This window comes from Alnus glutinosa, chromosome 12 (genome assembly GCF_958979055.1).
Source record: "Alnus glutinosa chromosome 12, dhAlnGlut1.1, whole genome shotgun sequence".
Classification (NCBI taxonomy): Eukaryota; Viridiplantae; Streptophyta; class Magnoliopsida; order Fagales; family Betulaceae; genus Alnus; species Alnus glutinosa.
This window is the reverse complement of record NC_084897.1, coordinates 13,583,213-13,602,261: the sequence shown is the minus strand read 5'-3', so window position 1 is coordinate 13,602,261 and position 19,049 is coordinate 13,583,213. Positions and strand designations below refer to the sequence as shown.

General features: G+C 35.6%; 2 protein-coding genes across 3 annotated transcripts; both read left to right on the top strand.

Moving 5' to 3' along the window:
• Positions 1 to 1,731: 1,731 nt before the first annotated feature.
• On the top strand, positions 1,732 to 11,354 carry LOC133851376 (pentatricopeptide repeat-containing protein At4g21065-like). 2 transcript variants are annotated; one of them, XM_062287778.1, is made up of 2 exons: positions 1,732 to 4,897; positions 11,161 to 11,354. In XM_062287778.1, exon 1 carries the CDS (start codon positions 2,420 to 2,422, stop codon positions 4,685 to 4,687), a length of 2,268 nt encoding a protein of 755 aa, XP_062143762.1. In that variant the 5' UTR covers positions 1,732 to 2,419; the 3' UTR covers positions 4,688 to 4,897; positions 11,161 to 11,354. The 2 variants fall into 2 exon arrangements, with proteins under 2 accessions (XP_062143762.1, XP_062143761.1); XM_062287777.1 differs by lacking the exon at positions 11,161 to 11,354 and adding an exon at positions 7,245 to 7,507.
• A 3,550-nt stretch (positions 11,355 to 14,904) lies between these two features.
• LOC133852330 (CRIB domain-containing protein RIC4) lies at positions 14,905 to 16,593 on the top strand. Its single transcript, XM_062289075.1, has 3 exons — positions 14,905 to 15,091; positions 15,234 to 15,380; positions 16,179 to 16,593. Exons 1-3 carry the CDS (start codon positions 14,962 to 14,964, stop codon positions 16,421 to 16,423), a joined length of 522 nt encoding a protein of 173 aa, XP_062145059.1. The 5' UTR covers positions 14,905 to 14,961; the 3' UTR covers positions 16,424 to 16,593.
• The last annotated feature ends 2,456 nt before the right edge of the window (positions 16,594 to 19,049 follow it).

Below are 19,049 nucleotides of genomic sequence, written 5' to 3'. Positions count from 1 at the left end.
TGATAGTGGATTTCTTAGGTTTGGCTACTCCAGAGTGGTTTTTCTCTTAATTGAGTTTCCACTTCGTTAACAAAATATTTGTGTTCTTTAAATTTCACATTTACAATATTTTGTTACACATTGCACACGCACACGGTTAAATTAGAAGTCATTCTATTTTTCACAAGTATTTTTGTTCTAAAAATGGTGCATCATGAAAAATGGGTCGGGGCGCCAAAAATACCTTTGATTTAGGTTCGATACTCTGTTGTGAGATTGAGAGAATGAGTTTGGGGAAATCAACTTCGTACCAGCAAATCTGCTTCTAACCGGCCTCCGACTTGCGCAGATCCAGTCGAAATGTTGAAACTTAACTTTGGGGGAGATCGAATAAATGAGATTTGGAAGGGAATGAAGAGTTTGGGGGAGATCGACAAGTTGTGAGAAATTAGGGTTATGAAATGATCGACAAGTTGTGAGAAAAAGGGGAAATCAGACGGAAAAAAGCAGGTCTGAATAATTTTAAAACCTTGAAAATTTTTAATTTCCCTCTTAAATGGATTTGGGTGAGGTGGCAGTGAATGGGCTAAATGGCATTGATTTGTATTATGACGTGGCATCTGAGACGTGTCGCGTATTGAAGTCTGTTACGTGGTGCTGACGTGGACTACTGTTAGTTTTTGGATAGAGGTATCATCTTCGTCTTTTTCCATAACCCCGGTACCATCTGTGATAAAAATTGAAGCAAAGGGGCCAAGAAAGAAAAAAAAAATAAAAAAAAAATTAAAAATTAAAAATTAAACCACAAGAAAAAAAGGTGTTTAACCTTAATTTTTTTTTTTCAAGATAATTGCATTATTAGTCCCTGGGGTTGACCTAAATTACAAATCACTCATTGTGGTAAACTATAATTACAAATCATTCCATGGACACGTTTTTCATCCACTAAGTTAACAGATTACGTTAGTCAGCCACGTTACACCCAATAGGAAATCGACACATGTTAATTAGAATTAAAAAAATATAAAATATAATAAAAATATAAATAAATAAAACAAACTTTTTTCAAAAATAAAAAATAAAAATAAAAATACTGAAGGGATGGCTGCCCAACATGGCCAGGGGTGGCGCGCATACACCTAAAGGTGACTGAGGGTGGCGCACGGCCACCCCCAGGTGGTGCCAGGGGTGGCCGCACGCCACCCCTAGAGGCTGGGGTGGCCTTCAGGCCTTCCATAAATGCTTCGGCCACCCCTGACCTCGAGGGGGAAAGGGAGGGCGTGCGTCACCCCCAAAGGTGGCCAAGGGTTGTGGTTGCCCATTGATAGCCCCCCTTCAGTATTTTCTTCATTTTCTTTTTTTCTTTTCTTAAAAAAAAAAAAAAAAAAACTAATGTTTATGTTTTATTTATTTATATTTTTATTAGATTTTATATATTTTTTATTGTAATGGATACGTGTTGACTTTCTATTGGGTATGACGTGGCTAACTAGCAGAATTTGTTAACTTGGTGGATGGAAAATGTGTCAAGAATTGATTTATAATTATAATTTACCACAAAAATCCTCCATGAACTTTTTGAACCACAAAGAGTGATTTGTAATTTAGGACAACCCCAAAGATCAATGGTGCAATTATTTTTTTTTTTATTTTTTTTTTCAACTCTTTTCACCTAAAAACCAAGCAAGGGGCTCTTTAGTAATTAATGAAAAATATGCCGAAGGGTATCCCACGCGCAGATAACGTTGATACCGAACGAGCCGAAGAAGAAGCCGTGGATGCGAAGGAGCGGAGGTGAAGCCGGTGATGCCAATTGTTTCGTCGCGTGGTGGCGCCCAGTGTTTTCGACGTACGGTGACGCCCAGTGTTTTGCTGTGCGGTGACCGGTGAAGGTGTTTCGTGGAGGGAAAAGGTGATGAAAAAAGAGGGGGGAAAGTTTTTGGGAAGGATGAGGACGCTCGGGTGAAACAGAAATGAAAGAACTGGTGCTTTTGCTGGTTCCATGCATTCCTATTTCAATGAACGGCCCATATTAGAGCTAGTGCATTGATGCAATACTCTTGGAATTGGACGCGCGAAGAAAACTTAAGATGCTGAGCGAAAATCTGATTTGAAAAACTTTTGGAATTGTAAAAGTCATTAACATTGAAGGTTGCTCCAAGAATTTTGAGAAATAATAATTAAAGTGATTGTTGTTTCTCCATCTCCATCTGGTCCAAAGAGTTGCTCAAGTCCAGACGAAGCAGTTATTTGCCTGCTCAACCCTTTATCTTTTATCAGAGGTTCAGAATACTACTCTTTTCGTTTATCTCAATTGGTGGAGCCCTTAGTTTTATGGGTCTAGTTAGTGCTTGAAAGAGTCTTAACGTAATTTTCTGAGCATATTGGACGACTACGAAGCATTAGAATATGATGCCGGATTGGTTACAAAGGTTAAACAATGAGATGGACTAGTCTGAGCTTATGCTTTGGCTCAACTGCATTTTCCAAACCACCCCACTTTTTCTCTCTGGTTTCCTTAACCACAAGTCGTCGATTCCAATCCTACTGGCGCCACTCTTCGCCATACCATTATTCAACAAATGAGTCAGCTGTTGGCGTCCTTCATGCCAAGGCGGTCAAGAGTGGTACTTTCCAAATTTTGAACGTGGGTAATCATATTCTGAATCTGTGCGTGAAATCTCAAGATTTGGATTATGCACAGAAGTTGTTCGATGAAATTTCTGACAGAGATGTTCGTACGTGGACAATTCTTATGTCGGGCTATGCACGAATTGGGGCATCTAGAATGGTGTTGGACCTCTTTAAAGATATGCAAATTGAGGGTGTTCGAGCAAACCAATTTACATTGTCAAGTGTTTTAAAGTGTTGTTCTAGTGTAAGTGATCTCCGAATGGGTAAAGGAATTCACGGGTGGATATTAAGAAATGGGATTAAGTTGGATGTCATATTGGAGAACTCTGTTCTTGACTTTTATGTGAAATGTGGGACATTGGATTATGCAGAAAAATTGTTTGAATTGATGGTTGAGAAAGATACTGTGTCCTGGAACATAATGGTTGGTGCAAATCTGCTTGTTGGAGACATGGAGAAGTCTCTAGATATGTTCAGGGGTTTGCCCTATAAAGATGTTGCAAGTTGGAATACGATCATAGATGGGCTAACGCGAAATGGATATGAAAGAACCGCGTTGGAGTTACTATATGAGATGGTGAAGAATGGACCTGCATTCAATAAAATTACTTTTTCCATAGCTTTGGTTTTGGTTTCTTCTTTATACACCATGGACCTAGGGAGACAAATTCATGGCCATATTTTGAGGTCTGGTTTTCAAAAAGATGGGTTTGTAAGGACTTCACTTATAGATATGTATTGCAAGTGGGGGAAAATGGAAAAGGCATCCATAATCTTCAGAAAAATGCCTCTGCCTTGTGTGAGAGAAAAAAATTCCAAGTTTACTTCTGATGAATTAACGACAGAAATTGTTTCATGGAGTTCAATGGTTTCCGGGTATGTTCGGAATGGTGAGTATGAAGATGCTTTGAAAATGTTTATCTCTATGGTCCGAGATCAAGTTGAGGTGGACAGATTTACTGTCACAAGCATTATTTCTGCATGTGCTGATGCTGGGATTTTGGAACTTGGTCGTCAGATCCATGCATATGTTCAGAAAGTCGGGCACACAATAGATCTTCATTTTAGTTCATCGTCAATTGACATGTATGCTAAATGTGGTTGCTTGGATGATGCTTGGACAGCTTTTAAGCAAACTGTTAATCTGAATGTTGTGTCGTGGACTTCAATGATAATTGCTTGCGCTTTACATGGGAAAGGGAGGAAAGCTGTTTGGCTTTTTGAGCAAATGATGCATAAGGGGATTAAACCAAATGAGGTTGCTTTTGTAGGGGTTTTAAGTGCATGTAGCCACGCGGGGTTGCTTGAAGAAGGTTACAAGTATTTCAGGTTGATGAAAGAAGTTCATTGCATCAAGCCTGGAGTTGAACACTTCACTTGTATGGTTGATCTTTATGGTCGAGCTGGTCATTTGGATAAGGCGAAGGAGTTCATTCATGAAAATGGCATCTCTCACCTGACTGCGGTTTGGAAATCATTTCTATCCTCTTGCAGACTTCATAAAAATATTGAGATGGGAAAGTGGGTTTCTGAAACACTTCTTCAGCTTGAACCTTTAGATTCAGGACCTTATATTTTGTTTTCAAACATGTGTGCCACCAGTGAGAGATGGGAAGAGGCAGCTAAAATGAGGAGCTTGATGCAACAGAGAAGGATTAACAAAGTCCCTGGTCAGTCTTGGATTCAACTAAAGAATCAAGTCCACACTTTTGTAATGGGAAATAGGTCTCACCCACAAGATACAGAGATATATACATACTTGGATGAGCTGATTGGAAGATTGAAGGAGATCGGATACACATCTGATGTGACGCTGGTGATGCAAGATGTAGAAGAAGAACAAAGGGAAGTGCTTCTTGGTTATCACAGTGAAAAACTTGCAGTCGTGTATGGCATCATTAGCACAACTTCTGAAATGCCTATTCGGGTAATGAAGAACCTTCGGGTTTGTACCGACTGTCATAATTTTATAAAGTATACTTCTGGGCTTTTGCATAGGGAAATTATTGTGAGAGATATTCATCGATTCCATCACTTTAAGCATGGCCACTGTTCCTGTGGAGATTACTGGTGAGCAAAATTTGAGTATCTCGTGCATAAAGTCTTGCAAGTCATAAATCATTCTAGTGACAATCTAGATCCAGTCGCCATAATTGGGAAGCACTTCACTTTGTATTTATTTAAACCATGGAATGGAGCTAGTAACAATCTAATAGAGAAAGAATGGAGCTCGCGTTCTATAATTCTTCAAGTCAAGCTTCCCTTATTCATCTTGAAAACGCAGGTACTTTTCAATATCTTGGGATTCTTTTTAAAAAAAGTTTATGTTTCTACTACTATTTGATGGTGAAGTATTATACTGTAAATACTTTCTCCCAATACTACTAAATACAAGTTATAAGGAAATCATTTTTTAAATGAGAAATACAATCTAGGACAAAAAATAGAAAAGTGAAAAAGTGAGAATGCATTTAATGAAATCTCCTTAAATTTTGTTCTCTCTTAAATGGGACTATAATTTCAGGACAAAATGAGTCTTATTTTCTTTATTGGTAAGTTATATATGTATTCATAGGGATGGTAACATGTTGGGGTAGGACTGGGGATCCGATTCCTTGTCCTCGTCTCTGCGCACACCAAGTTAAACCATCCACAGTCCCGCCTTGTCTTTGCACTGGGGATGAGTGGGGATAGGTGTAATACTCCGGTCCCATATTGGGAAGATGAGTAGCCCACATAGGGTGAGTGGTTTATAAAGATAATCATGAGTGTTAAGTCCCACATTGTCTAGTTATTAGGTGAAATTGGGCTTTATAAAGAATTTTAGAAAAACTCCAAATTGACTAGTCATTTTGGAGTGATAGCGCAGATATGACTAACCCTTTTCCCTGGGTCGTTACAATAGGGATTCCTTCCTCGCGTTGGAAAATATATTCCCATACCAATCCAATCCTACCATATATACAATTTTATATATATATATATATATATATATCAAGTAGTAGGGGAAAAAAAAAATTACTTGTATATACAGTAAAAATGATGCACACAACATAAGAAATTACAAATTGTTTCTAAAGACAATTAGAAAAGCACTACCATATGAGGGATTATTTTTGTATAGCTGAAAGTAAACAAGGGTTTTTAAATAATAAATATATAGGGTTGACCGCTGTTAGTTTCCATAGGAGTATTTTGAGAGTGAATGTCCATAGGAAGGTTGCTTTTTGGGGTGGGCTGTTGCTTGGGGCAAAATACTGATAGTATGCAATCTTATTAGGCATAATATTATCATAGTAGAGTGGTTTTACACGTAGGGAATTAGTTAGTCATGTCTACTTCACTGTCTAGTTTCTAGAGAATTATGGTCATTAGTGTTCTCAATGATTTGGAGTATAGAGGGTGATGCCAAAGGTAGTTATGAGTTATTTTAAGCGTTGGAAAAGGAAATTTAGCCACCTTGAAAATTTACTGTCTAGAACACCATTCCACTTTGTCTTATGTGAACTGTATGGAGAGAATGCAATAGTCAGAATTTTGAAGGGGTTGAGCATTCAATTCTAAAGCTTAAATATTCATTCTTTTTTTGATAAGTAAATATTCATTCTTGAGAGTGGTGTTTGATTGGATGTCTGCATTCGACAGATTTTTTTTTTTTCTTTTGGTCCTCTTTCCTTGATTTACTTGATTGTCTGAATTTCAGATTGTAAAACATTACCAGAACCCTTGTACATTTCTTCCATCATACAGTGTCTTTAAAGGCGTATTCTGTCTTTCACTCTTCTGTTCTAATGTTGTGTACATGTAGGAAGGATTAACACATCTCTCTCTCTCTTTTTGTTGTTGATCAAACTGTCAAGCTTCAGGCCTTCAAAGAATCCGAGTACAAATAAGAATGATCCAATCAACTAATTACCGAAAACTCTACTCCCTCAAACCACTTTCCAAGGTAAACCAATTCTCCCTACTTCAAACCTGTCTCTTTCAGTGAGCCCTGAATTCTATCTTTGAACTAGGCATTAGCATTACCCAGGGCTTCTCCCACCAAATAAGCCATCTACTCCAGTAATCCATCAATTCAAGCCATTGCCTCTCTCTTCAGCAAGCTGTCATCTCTTCGGCTAATTAGGGATTACTAATTACGCCATACAAAACAATAACACTGGAGACCACATCTCATTTGCAAGTTGCACTTTAAAAGGAGATAATCCTGTCTTTTGGTTCCTTTACATGTTTACCAACATAACATGTGCTAATTTCTCTAGCCAAGTTCTCTTCTTCATTATTCAGGGGCAAGAGAGCTTTAACAATTCATGTCCTCTCTTTTAGGATGAATGGGTGATGCCAAGGACTTTAGTTGAGTTGCTCGCATGTTGTCAAGGAAGGTTTGGTCATAATAAGAGCAACAAAATTTAGAATGCTATTCCGTTGTGTAATATGAACAATTTGGAGAGAAAGGAATAATTGGACTTTTGAAGGGGCTGAGCTTTCATGGGTTTTGATTAAGTCTTTGTTCTCGATGTCATTATATAATTGGATTGCCACTTTTGGCAGTATCCATTCTACTAGATTTTTTTAGATTCTTGACCTTTTGAACTTCAGATTGTAACTTCTAGGAGTTGCCCTTGCAGATCCCATGTTGTGCATTCTCTTCGTGTTGAAGTATTGAACAAATCCGGGAATACTTTCGCCACATTTTCCTGGAGAGAAAGAGGGAGAGAGAAAGAAGTTAGACACCTTTTTGTCCCATGTGGTTTGACTTTTTTATTTTTTGCACTCTGGGATTCAATTTTTATCACAGGTGATACTTGGGCTATGAAAAAAGACGGAGATGGTACATTTTTCCAAATTTTCATCAAAAAACTAACGGTAGTCCACATGTTTACTCTCAGTTGTTGACACGTATTATATACATTAAAAATTTTAAAAAATTGAACATAATAAAACTTAAAATATATATAAGTATTAAAAACTTAATTTTTTTTTTAAATAAAAAAAAATAAAAAAAAAAAAAATAAAAGAAAGAAAGAGGAGGGGTGGCCCAGCCACCCCCATGGGCCAAAGACCAAAAAAAATAAAAAAAATTAAGGGGGTTTGGCCCTTGGGAGTGGTCGAACCACCCCCGTGGCCCATGGGGTAGTTGGCTACGGGGGTGGTTCGGCCACCCCCAAGGGCCAAACACCCTTCTTTTTTTTTTCTTTGGCCTATGGGCCACGGGGGTGGTTCGGCCACCCCCAGACCAGCCAAGGGGGCTCTATTTATTTTTATTTTTTTAAGTTTTATAATTTTCAATTTTTCAATTTTTTATTAATTTTTAAAGCTTTTTATTTACAGTTTTTTATTTTATTTTTTTTAATGCATATGACACGTGTTAACATCTGAGAGTGGACACGTGAACTACTGTTAGTTTTTGGATGGAGGTACCATCTCTCTGTCTTTCTCCATAGGCCATAGCCTAGGTACCATCTGCGACAAAAATTAAACACAAAAGGCAAAAAATTAAAAAAATCAAACCACAGTACCAATATCCTATTAAAAAAAAAAAAAAAAAACTCCCATGCTCTGTTTTGAAGTAGACATTCTAAGTAAATACATTCTGACATTTGTTTGTCCACTTGGTCCTCTATTTTACCCATTTCCAGTTCAATCAAGAAAGCATTTTGATATATTTAATTCCAACCCAGAAAATTTTAGTGGTTCTCTTTTCATTCCTTCTAATTTTTAATTTATTCATTTCTATTATAATTCAGAAATTTATGAGCATTCAAAAAGAAAAAGAAAAAAAGAAATCCGATCTTATTTCAGGAAAAAGAAAATGTACTGTTAAGACCAAATACATAATATTTCCCAAGTATTTCTTTGGAATATTGAACAGTATACGTTTTAGAGGGATTGATGGTAGGGAAAGCTGATTTTGAAATGCAGATTTTAAGTCCTGGTAGGTACTTGGTGGATTTGCTTTAATTTGCAGCAACATAAAAGTTTGAGATGATAGGAAGCATGCAACTATCAGGAATGAACAGGCCCGCTTGGTTATAATGGTGACAGTTTAGAAGCTTGAAACTGTGTATCTTAAATCATAGAATTAACTGCAAAGGTACTTTATTCCAAAACAAGAATTGTAGCAGCACATTACACACACGCAAAGAGTAGCAAACTGATCATCTAATGATCAAAACTTATTGTTGCTCACTGGATCTTTCTTCTTATAGCTTGAGAATTACAATCAATATATTCTTCGAAGTTCTTTATGCTCCTCAAGATCTCTGCAAAATGAAAGGAGCAAACCTAAGGATGAATTGAGCAAACCTAAGAAACCCTTCCAGCGTCATCGATGCCTAAATTAGCTTATGAGAAAAAAATATGTTCAATACATCAAATATTGAGTTTGAGTTTATACCTGGGGTATGTATCTATTTATAGGCAAAGATGTGGAGTCAAACCTGAATTAGGATTCTTCCTCCTTGTTGATCTAGAACTGTTGTCAAAGTTCTAATTGGATTTTGATCATTTAATATACTTCTGATCTGATCCCTTATTAGACTTTTGATCTAATTGGACCATGAGTCCTATCCTAATCTCAATTACTTCAATTCAACTTGGAGTAGAGTCCTAATCCATATCTACTGAGATAAATAATACCTGATTGCTCTAGAATAGCTGCTAAGTGTCTATCTTCCAAGATTGAACTTCTCGGGAGTTCTAGTGTCTCCTCCTTGGACGGAGTTGAGTGGAATTTATTCCCAACATAATGTTTAGCATGTGTTTGACTCTACTAGCATAAAGTTTTTATATGTTTTGTTTGAAGTTCGATAATATGCATTCCTCTTGTTATTTTATGCAGTATTTTTATATGTTAAATTAAACAATTAAAATTTTATGAAAAGCCATCATTCATAAATAGAATCTGAGGTGAATAATTGAATCTTGAAAGCTTACTCCTCTCGAAAGTATCTACAGACTCAAATGGTTTTTTAATGGTACTGTTTTTCTGGCTGAAGTCGAAGTCCATGTAACTTATACTATAATCAATGAAAGATAAAAGGATTGACAGTGTGATAGTTCCAGACTTCCAGTCATATTAGGTACTCTTTTCTTTTTTATTCTTTTCTTCTCTTTCTCCCTAATCCCTGGCCTTGTAAGAATACTCATAATCATCTTGAACAACTGTGATGGGCCTCGTCCTCCCCCCTCCTCTCCTTCTAAAATTTGACTGCCTGGACAGTGCCTTGTTTGGGAAGATATGTTAGGGACAGAATCACCCTATTGATTCGGTGAGAAGTATTAACCTATACCATGCAACATTTGAGAGTTTCTGTTCTCCACAGCTATGTTTTTGGGTTTTGGAACTTTCTGACAGCTAACTATTCAATATGTTGAATATTATAGGGAAATTATTTCATACCTCCTTAAGTTTTGACCCCGTGATAGTTAAAGACTTGTGAGTTTCTAATTTTGATAATCCCGTATCCAAGTTTTTGCCATGTGACAAATAAGGATTTGAGTTTCTAATTTTAGCAGTTAAGGATTTGAGTTTTGGTCATATGATAGATAAGGACTTTTCCTTAATTTCTGTCGAAATTTTAATGGAAGAAGTGTCGGTTATCATTTTTTCCACGTAAGACCAATAAAATTGCTCCATGTGTACCCAAAAAAAGGCCCCACGACCCCCTCTGTGCCCTCTACCTTTGTAGAGAGGGTCCACTCCCCCTCCCCTCTCTCTATGGGGTCTTTTTTTTCTTTTTTCTTTTTTTTTGGTATACGTGGCGCGATTGTATTGGTTTTACGTGAGAAAAGATAATAGTCGATACTTCTTTTGTTAAAATCTAGGTACTTTTTTTTGTTCAAATCTAGATGGAAACATTGGGGAAATGGCCAAAATTCAAATATTTAATTATCAAAATTAGAAACTTAGATCATTATTTGTCACGGAGCCAAAACTCGGATCCTTAATTGTCAAACTAAGAAAATCAAAACTTGGCCTGACATGAGGTCAATATATATATATATATAAAAGTAAATCAATTTCATTAAAAACCTAGATTGACCGCAACCCTAATATATAGAAAATATACAAAAGAAAGCCAAGCGGTCAAAATTGAATAGTGTACAGTACAATTTCCAGTAAATATATGCATGTTTTTTGTTAACCATTACCCCTTTATTGGTGAAGATTATAGTCACATATTTTTAATTCATGGTGTATATATACGCATATGTGCATACATAAGAGGGAATTGTATTAATAGGATCAATTACATATGGCATTGGGATTGCTTTTGCCCTTTCTGTTTTCTAAAGTTTGGTAGCATCTCTTTATAAATTCGCGTTTGGGTTCTATTAATTAGGCTACTGTAACTTAAACAAAAATAAAAATAAAAAATAAAAAGATATCTTTCCTTATTTTTCTCTTTTTTTGTGCTGGACTGAAAACAACTTTTTCTGTGAGCTTTCGTAAGCTATATATCTCCTTTCTCCAAAAAGATGAATAAATAAATAAAGTTTTATTGATATCCAGCAGTTGAAATGGAATTGCTTTATATTTAGGTGGAAGCTGTTGGAGTATTCTTATCAATGAAAATGAAAATTTAAAAGCACTCTTTCTTTCTTGTGTTTCTAACTGGAATATGTTGTTATGTAATTCATTCTCTTTCCATTTGTTTGTATCTCTTTCTGTAAAATCGTACACAGTTAGGATCTCATAATTATGATATATAGTATGTGGCTCAAAGTGCAGTATGGATAATATTTATTTCATTGTTAATATTTGAAGTTCGTGCATATATAACGATATATATGATTTCATCTTATTTAAATTTAGATGTGCCAACATTGACTTCATATATACGATTGAATGCATTAACTTTAAATCCTAACTATATAATAGATATTATTCATTTCAAATGAAATGGAGAGAATCCTATTCCAACGGTGGGCTTTCAAGTTTCAATAAATCTCAAACTATTTGCCCCTACTAGGTTTGCAAAGTACAAAGATAAAAATCAGTTAATACATTTCTCTATTCCGCGGGTGGCGGCGGCGGCGGGCTTTCAATAAAACCAAACATTTCTCTTTTACTTCTCACATTTCTCTTTTACTTGTCACAAGAATCACTTACTCCATTAGGAAAGTTCTCATGCTAGTGTAATGTACCCATAATAACACCTCTTGGAAAGTTACCTTAAATATCATTTACTTTTGGTTGTAACTTACAGATTCATTATAAATGAAAGGCATAGAACTAACCATGTGCACCATTCTTCTCTTTTGGGTCTCATCTTTGTTATTATCGTCTGGGAACCGGATAAGAATCCACAACAATTACTTGTTCGAATTGCTAGCAATTTTGACTGGTAACATGAGAGAGACTATATGAGACCCACTGGCTGGGGTAGGTGGCTGAGCATCCAAAATTTTATTTAGGCAGTAGGGGTGTAAACTCGAAACCGGTTCCTAGTTATAGGACAATAACCAGGAATCGGCTCCGGGGTCCCCGATTACTGAAATTCAGTAACTGGAACCGGGTACCTCGGTAATACCCGGTTACCCAAGGTAAAACCAGTTATCCAGAATGGGTACTTTAAAAAAAAAAAAAAAAAAAAAAAAAAAAAAAAAAAAAAAAAACAACGACAACAACAACAATGAAAAACAACCAAACAGCAGCCAGAATTTCAATTCCGTTCATTTCCTACATTTTCTCAACAACCAAACAACAAAAATTCACAACCAAATCCAATGTGGTAAACTAGGTGGAAGAAGATTGGTTCTTGTATAGCAGAAAGGAGGCTGTGGCAAAGGGAGCCCATGGCGACAGAGGGCCGGCTGCTGGCGAAGTTGGCGTCAGAGTCTCGCTCGAACTGGCGGAGGTGCTCCAGAGGGGTTTACGATGGCGGTGGGTTGAACGACTCCTTTGGGCGGCGTCGCCCACCGCCTGTAGCTCTAATCATTTGTTAGGGGTCTCTAGGCAAAATGGGGGTTTTTTACAGCGATTTGAAAATGATCCGTTGACGGGAGGAAGGATGAAGGAAAGAGACGTTACAGAAGAAGCTTCAGGGAGAAGAAGGAAGAAATGAAAACTCAGAGTGGGATTCGTGTGACGTGCGTGAGTATACCGAGATCACATAAGGGTGAGGCTTGAGGTTAGTGTGTTTTACTGCTCTACAAGAACCCTTATTTTGAACGATATTGGACCGGTCCTTTGCCTAGCCCAAAGAAAAAGCTCATATTCAATATATATATATTACAGGCCCAAAATAATATATATATATATATATATGGAGCTGGTTACCTGGTTATAACCGGGTGTCTAGGACATAAATAACAGGCTCCGGGTACCCGGTTACCCGATTATAAATAACCAAGTACCAAATCGGTTTTGTAATTTTTCGGTTACCCACAACTGGTTAGTGCTCGGAGCCGATTTCCCGGCCGGTTATAACCGGTCCAAAATTACACCCCTATTAGGTAGATAGGTTCCATATGAACTCTCTCATATTACATATCCAAATTATTAACAATTTGAACATGTAATTAATGTGGATCACAATCCTTGTGAACCCATCCATAAAATTGTACTCTAATGTTGTGTTTAATGCAAACTTGAAAATGTACACGGTATATATACTGGTGAAAAGGTTCTACAAATATTTCTTCTTCTTTTTGTGTTGACGCAAAAATTAACTCAAATTGTAGGTTGCTCAAAATTGGCTACTAAAAGGAGATGAATTTTAAATTGATATGGAGTCATACCCGTTTATCCCACAACAATCTTAGAGAAACATGTAGTCTATTCAATTCTTTGGCTCATACCATGGAAACATTTTTTTTTTTCTTTTTCTTTTTCTTTTTTCGTGAAAACTTCACATACTCTAATGTTTCGGCATTTTTTGCAATCGTATATACCTTCACAATTTAAAAAGTTGCAGATTGCCATGTTTTAAAACTTTGCAATGTAGTCCATTGAGCCAATTAAGTTTTCTGCTCAAACTTGAACAGGAATTTTATTTTATTTTTTTAGAAAAAAAAAAAAAAAAAGGCTTGCTTATCTTTGAAAATATCCTCCATAGAGTTAGCTGCTTCTTACGACCCTGGTGACAGAAGGTAGTGGCCCCCAAATTCTCCAAGAGCTGCAGGTTCCTTCAGACTGGCAACTTAACCTCTCTTTCCAACAAATCTCTTTTTTTCTATTTCTGACGATCAATCATGCCCTCCTTTAGATTCAAGAAATAACCCCCGTTTGGTCTCCATCGCCAAGAGCACCACTGATTGCTTGGGAAGCACTACTTCTGGTTAGAGTCCAAATTAAGTAAACAGAGAAGAAAAAAAAAAAAAAAAAAAAACATGTACGGATGTGAAGATTTTGGCTTATTTGTCCATCAAAAAAAAAAAAAAAACAATTGTAGCTTATTTTATAAGAGAGGAAAGGATATAGAGACTTGAGGAGGAAAAGTTAGGTCAAAAGACTTGTTGTACAAGAGAGGTAAGTGAAAGGAGCCCACACTGTAGAGACTTGAACAGGATGATCGAATAGTTCGGACAATGAGAGTGAGTGAGAGTAGGTTTAACTCAACCAACTTAATTTGGTGATCGTACGACCAACATATACGTGGGTTAGTTAGGACTGTTATATATTAGTTTTCATAATAATTACACATCTCTTAGTAGATTAATATACAACAGTTATACAACTTGATCATTTGACAGTGAAAATCAATTATTAGATCAACACTTGTAAAAAATAAATAAATAAAGGTTGATTGTCACGGTGACGTCATCATAGTTATATGAGAATTTCAATTAATACAATTTAGTAGACAGTTATATGATTGCTATACAACTAAGATGACGTGATAGTGAAAATCAATTCTTGATCTTTTCTGTTCTTTTTACAAATGCTAATCCAAGGGTTAATTTTCACAGCCACGTATCAAGTTGTATAACAGTCGTATATCAGTCTATCAAATAAATATCGTTACTCTTTATTCAGTTGGAGTGACTAGCATAGTCGGTCTACATGTTTCAATAGTTTTTCAATAATTAATTTAGACAAGAAGGGGCATGAGTTTTAGTTAAGCTCTAACATCAACTTCACAATTGATAACTATTAATTAGCCACACGTCCAAACACACCCATCAGGTGGAGCTCCCAAACCCAAACATCTCTTTCTCTCTCTACCAAACAAACTTACGTTTCATACGTAAAATTATTGTAGCTTGATAGCAAAGACACTACTGGCCTCCTACCATTATATATATGCAATATTCCCTCACCCACCATTTTTAAATCTTCTTGCCTTTTCGATCTTCTAGTTTCTGTCCTTCCTGATCTCTCTGGCAGTTGATGAAGAAATGAGAGATAGATTAATGGAAAGGCTTGTTATTCTTCCTTTCTCTGTTGGTTGTATCTCCGAAGCTAGCGTTGCCGTATCTGTTCACCATCCCAGAAGGTCGAAACCAGACGCAAAATCATCTGCAATAAGTCTCTCTCTCTCTCTCTCTCTCTCTCTCTCTCTCTCTCTCTCTCTCTCTCTCTCTCTCTCTCTCTCTCTCTCTCTCTCTCTCTCTCTCTCTCTCTCTTATTCCCAGGCTTATTTGATTTTCTTTCTGATTTTGCGGCGAAGGATGTAAAGAAGAAGATGATTTAGAAAGCTTGTCAGGTGAAAGCATGATGAAGAACTCGTTCAGGTTGATGGTGGTTCCAAAGCCAAATATAACGACTGGTTTTCATAGACTCGTCAAGGGCTTCAAGAACTTCTCCCAATTATTTGGTACGTGGGTGAATTCAATATCTTCCCCTTTTTTTTTTTAGTAGTTTAATAGACTGTTATAGAAATGTCATACATGTTAAAGTATTGATTAAGTGATTAAATTTGCTTCTTCCTATAAGTTTAAGCTTTTGAGACAAGTGGTAATTTAACATAGTATCAAAGCTTCAGGTTTCTTGCGATGATAGACATTTCCCTCCCGTTGTTCACGTGTTTGGTCATTAGTTGTTACACGTGAGAGGATATGTTAAAGTGTCCCACATCGCTAAGATTTCTTTCACCTGGACACTTTATAAGTGACAGTGTCATCTCCTCTCTTGAGGCGTCTTTGAGAGTGTCAATGGGCCCATATGGACTTTTCACATGATATCAAAGTCAAAGGTTCTAAGTTCAAACCTTGACTCCGTTATTTACCTCTTATTTCAATTAAATATTTCATGTATTATACCTCACTTAATTAAATATTTCATTTTAATTAAATATTTCAATTAAATATTTCAATTAAATTAAGTGGTAATTTAACAGTACAAATAAGAAGATGTGTCAATGAAGATCAACACTTGTAAAAAAAAATACTAAGAATTGATTTTCACTGCTATATCATCTCATTTATATAACAGCTTACTAAATAATATTATTCTTGTTAGCAAGTTTCATATTTTTAAATGATCACCAGTACTATTTATCTCAAAAAGATTAAGTTAACAGAAAATTGTGAAGCCAGAGTTCAAACTCAAGGTCTCTAAAATAATACAACATACATAAAATAACCACTTTTTTTTTTCGTTTATATTTTTTTAGTGGACAAGGAAGATATGGAAGAAGTGGACGAGATGGAAATAGGATGCCCAACAGATGTGAAGCACGTGACACACATAGGATGGGATGGTGGTGCAAGTGCAACAGCCAGCCCCGTGATGGGGTGGGATAATCTCGTTACTCCTCAGTTGCTGTCTCTCCCTTCACCTTCACCTTCATTGGAGCACTTTCATCTTTCCAGGGCTGATCATGAAACTGATCATCTTCTTATAAATACTTCCCCTTAACTACTTTAATTTGTCTGTGATGAATTGGCAATTAATATTGTTAATATTGATCATATATTGGTGATTTTGATAGAAATTAATAATAGGTATATTGTATATGTATTTAAAACTGTCTAGCTATAAACCTCTTTTTCCATGTACTTTTAAAGCCTCCAGGGTGGTTGCTTCCAAGTTTTACTTCTGTAATGAATACCCTTTTCTGATCTAATTATTTAATATGTGGCAATTTTCACACACACACACACACACACACACACACACACACACATATATATATATATATATATATAGTAAAGAAATTTCTTACAAATTAGTTTGTAGAAAATTTCTTACAACTCATATATAAAAGGACACATGTCCTTTAAACATGTAAGAAACACAAGATTTTTTTTTTATCAATGCTATTAAAAAAACATGTAAGAAGTGCATGCTATTTAAATAACATGCGTTTCTCACATGCCAAGAGACACATGTCAATCTTATATGTGGATTGTAGGAAATTTCTATCCATATATATATATATATAAACACTTGGCATGTGGCAATTTCAAGTTTTGTACATTGGACCTAACTATATATTAGTTCCATTAATATAAGAAGGATACTATTTTTTAAAAATTTGTAACTTAAAGTATACACTTTTTTGACGGGATTGAATGGATCATAGGACCTAATCCCATTAAGGTGCCAAAAAAAAAAAAAAAAAAAAAAAAAAAGGCGTTGGGGCGGGGGGGGGGGGGGGTGGGGGGGAACATCATGTACGTGGAGTGCGCTGTCTTCCCTCCATGACCTAATAATCCCTGTTAGTGCTGGCCCGAAAGAAGAAACAAAAGGAACACCGAAAAGAGAAAGGAGGAAAAAGAAGAAAGAAATGGTTAGAAAGATCTACAGGAAAAACTAAAAAGGGTCTTTAACAACGACTCAAAGTCGTCACTAAAAGCCTAGAAGTGGTCTCTATTGACAATTAGCCACAACGTTTGTCATCGACAAAGTGGTCACAAACACTCCGTTGTTAAAAACTAAATAGTGATGATGTTGTAAGTCGTCGCTACCAATGACTATTAACGACAACAAATGTCGTCGCTAATAGCTGCAAAATTAATTGTCGGTAATAATGCCTCCCAATGGACAAATATTGTTGTCACTAATGATGCACATATCAGTGACGACATTGTGTCATCGCTAATATTTCACATTAGTGACTATATTGTCGTCACTGATTATAAGAGCATCAGCGACGATAGAAATCGTCACTAATGATATTTAGTCGGCCATCATCAACAATTGCCGTCACTAATTTAGAAGAGCAATATTAGCGATGATAGAAGTCGTCACTAATGATATTTAGTATGTTAGCGACGACCATCATCGACAATTGTTGTCGCTAATTTAGAAGAGCATTAGAGAGGATGGAAGTCGTCACTAATGATATTTAGTATATTAGCGACTACGTAAGTCATCGCTAATGATAAATAATGTTTTTTTTTTTAAAAAAAAAAAAAGTGCAAAAGGCTTCTTCTTCTTCTTTTTGCCAATTAGTGTTTTAATGTTTTGATATGAATATCTAAATTGCATTTATTAATCTGCATAAAAGATAACAAACCAAAAATAGAATTTTAGTCTACCCTGGGCTCACATCTTTAAGCAATGCATCTATCTATATATGTTAGAAGAAATAAGAAAGAACAAGAAGAAATTACTAAAATGCAACTCCAACAGCCAAATTGTTTAAGTATAACAATCATCCTCAAAACTAAATCTAATTAAACAATAAGTATTGAAAAAACTAATTCTTTCTCATTAGATTACATCTAAAAATTAAACAACCATAATTTAACATAAGCCCCAAGAGTGCTGGCAATGGTAGATTCCCTAAACAAAAGAACAGATAAATAATCATTGTTAGCAAATTGAAGCCCTTAACAAAAATATAACATTAAATTTAAAATAAAAATAAAATTATATTTCAGTAAGCAAACATTGGAATCCTCCTTCAAAATTATATTGGAACACTAAAACATATTCAATGGAACACAGAGACCTAATAAATCACTTCAAAAACATACTCATCCAGCAAGTATTTCAACAAATTAATAAGTACATTTAATTAAAAGATGTCAAAGATCCAACACTGCTGTATTACCCTATTAAACACATATACTATGGAACAAGGAAATTCAATTTAAAAGAGTGTAAAGATCAATTATCAAAATGCATTATTTTCCAAGTTCTCATATTATAAAAAGCATGATTATTATATGATCTCCATTTTTAACTCACCAACATCAGACTTAATTTCGGAGAAGACTTAAGTTTACAAATGAGAATATTCACTAAAAATAAATTAGTACAATAAAACCAATAAACCACATTACACGTTCTAGGAGAAACTAAAACTAAGAAATGAAACTAAATCAGAGCAGCAAAAACAACACATTTTAAATACAAATCTTTTTTTTTTTTTTGGCATAAAAAAATACATGAGCAAATTAACTTAAAAAACCTTACATCTCCTCACTCAAATAAAACATCCAAATATAAAAGCTATGCAACTTCATTCCAAATATAAACTTGGAATGAAACATACCAAACTCTACAACACAAAAGGTGTGAAGTTCCCAAATCC

Excerpts from the sequence above, each read along its gene's own strand:
- LOC133851376 (XM_062287778.1), top strand. The coding sequence starts at position 2,420 with ATGAGATGGACTAGTCTGAGCTTATGCTTTGGCTCAACTGCATTTTCC.
- LOC133852330 (XM_062289075.1), top strand. The coding sequence starts at position 14,962 with ATGAGAGATAGATTAATGGAAAGGCTTGTTATTCTTCCTTTCTCTGTT. Across the intron at positions 15,092-15,233 it reads CGCAAAATCATCTGCAATAA|GATGTAAAGAAGAAGATGAT; the intron begins GTCTCTCTCTCT and ends TTTGCGGCGAAG. Across the intron at positions 15,381-16,178 it reads GAACTTCTCCCAATTATTTG|TGGACAAGGAAGATATGGAA; the intron begins GTACGTGGGTGA and ends ATATTTTTTTAG.